The 1,038-nt window shown below is 26.5% G+C and overlaps 1 protein-coding gene across 1 annotated transcript in view; it reads right to left on the bottom strand.

Annotated features, from left to right (window-relative positions):
• Window positions 1-163: 163 nt before the first annotated feature.
• The window catches only part of LOC106868573 (myosin-2 heavy chain), a 34,208-nt gene continuing 33,333 nt past the window's right edge, over window positions 164-1,038 (bottom strand). Inside the window, exons 13-14 of the mRNA XM_052965946.1 lie at window positions 551-638; window positions 164-262 (exon numbers count right to left, since the gene is read on the bottom strand). Coding sequence (XP_052821906.1) covers window positions 164-262; window positions 551-638 — 187 coding nt within the window. The remainder of the gene's footprint in view (window positions 263-550; window positions 639-1,038) is intronic.

Consider the following 1,038-nt stretch of genomic DNA (forward strand, 5'->3'; position numbering starts at 1 on the left):
ATATATATATATATATATATATATATAAAACATATATGATGCATGTGTGTGTGAGAAGCTTTCCTGTCATGTAGACAACAAATGAAGACTCTGCAATTTCTTGCACCCAAAATTCAGGGAGAAATATTTTTAGCACATTAAAGCATGTAAAATAGGCCTAACTTCACATATCGGATCCAGGGTGAATTTTTGGAGACATATTTGGAGGCAAAATTGCTTCTTTATCCCAACAGACACAGTAATTATCACTGTGTTGTCTTGCCTAAAATAAAGCTTTTTGAAAGCAAATATTGTAGAATGTGAAGATAATAATCTAGCAAAGGAATTTCACGTAAAGTAAAAAATATAATAACCAATCACAAATGTCTCTATGTTTTGATATAAAAAATAAAAAGCATTAACGGATTAATTTTTGTGATAGTATATTGTTTTGTTTTTTAAGTTGACTTTTACTGTTATAACATATATTCCAGATACAATGAATATAACAGACATACATACAGACAGACAGATAGTGAAATGGAAAAAACTTAAATAGTGTGGTAATTACTTTCTTCAGTTGGTCTTGAGACAGTTGTTCTCGGTTATGAGAAATTTGTACAATGTGTAAAAGTTTCTGATTTTGGGCAGCATATTTCCTAATAAAATATATTTGATATTTGTTAAAAAGATTTTAAAAACATCAATACAAGAAACATTCATTTTAATTTGACTCAAAAATTTCAACTTGTGTTTCAAAATAAAGATAGTTTAAGAATGAAAAACAAGGAAAAAGAATGCAAAAAAAAAATAAATATAAATTTGAGGCAATGAAAGAATTAAAAAGTAAGAAAACGACAGAAAAAGAAATTGAAAAAAGGATATTAATCTCGAAAAGAGATGGGAAAACTGCAGCCTTATGATTGTATGTTGCCCTTTGAAGGGCTAAATACAGTATTTTAAAAAAATAATATTTGAGAGGGAAAAATTTTCTTGTTATATAATTTTATATAATTTTATAATTTGTTATATAATTTTATATAAGCCTGTCTTCTCAAT

This window comes from Octopus bimaculoides, chromosome 1 (genome assembly GCF_001194135.2).
Source record: "Octopus bimaculoides isolate UCB-OBI-ISO-001 chromosome 1, ASM119413v2, whole genome shotgun sequence".
NCBI lineage: Eukaryota > Metazoa > Mollusca > Cephalopoda > Octopoda > Octopodidae > Octopus > Octopus bimaculoides.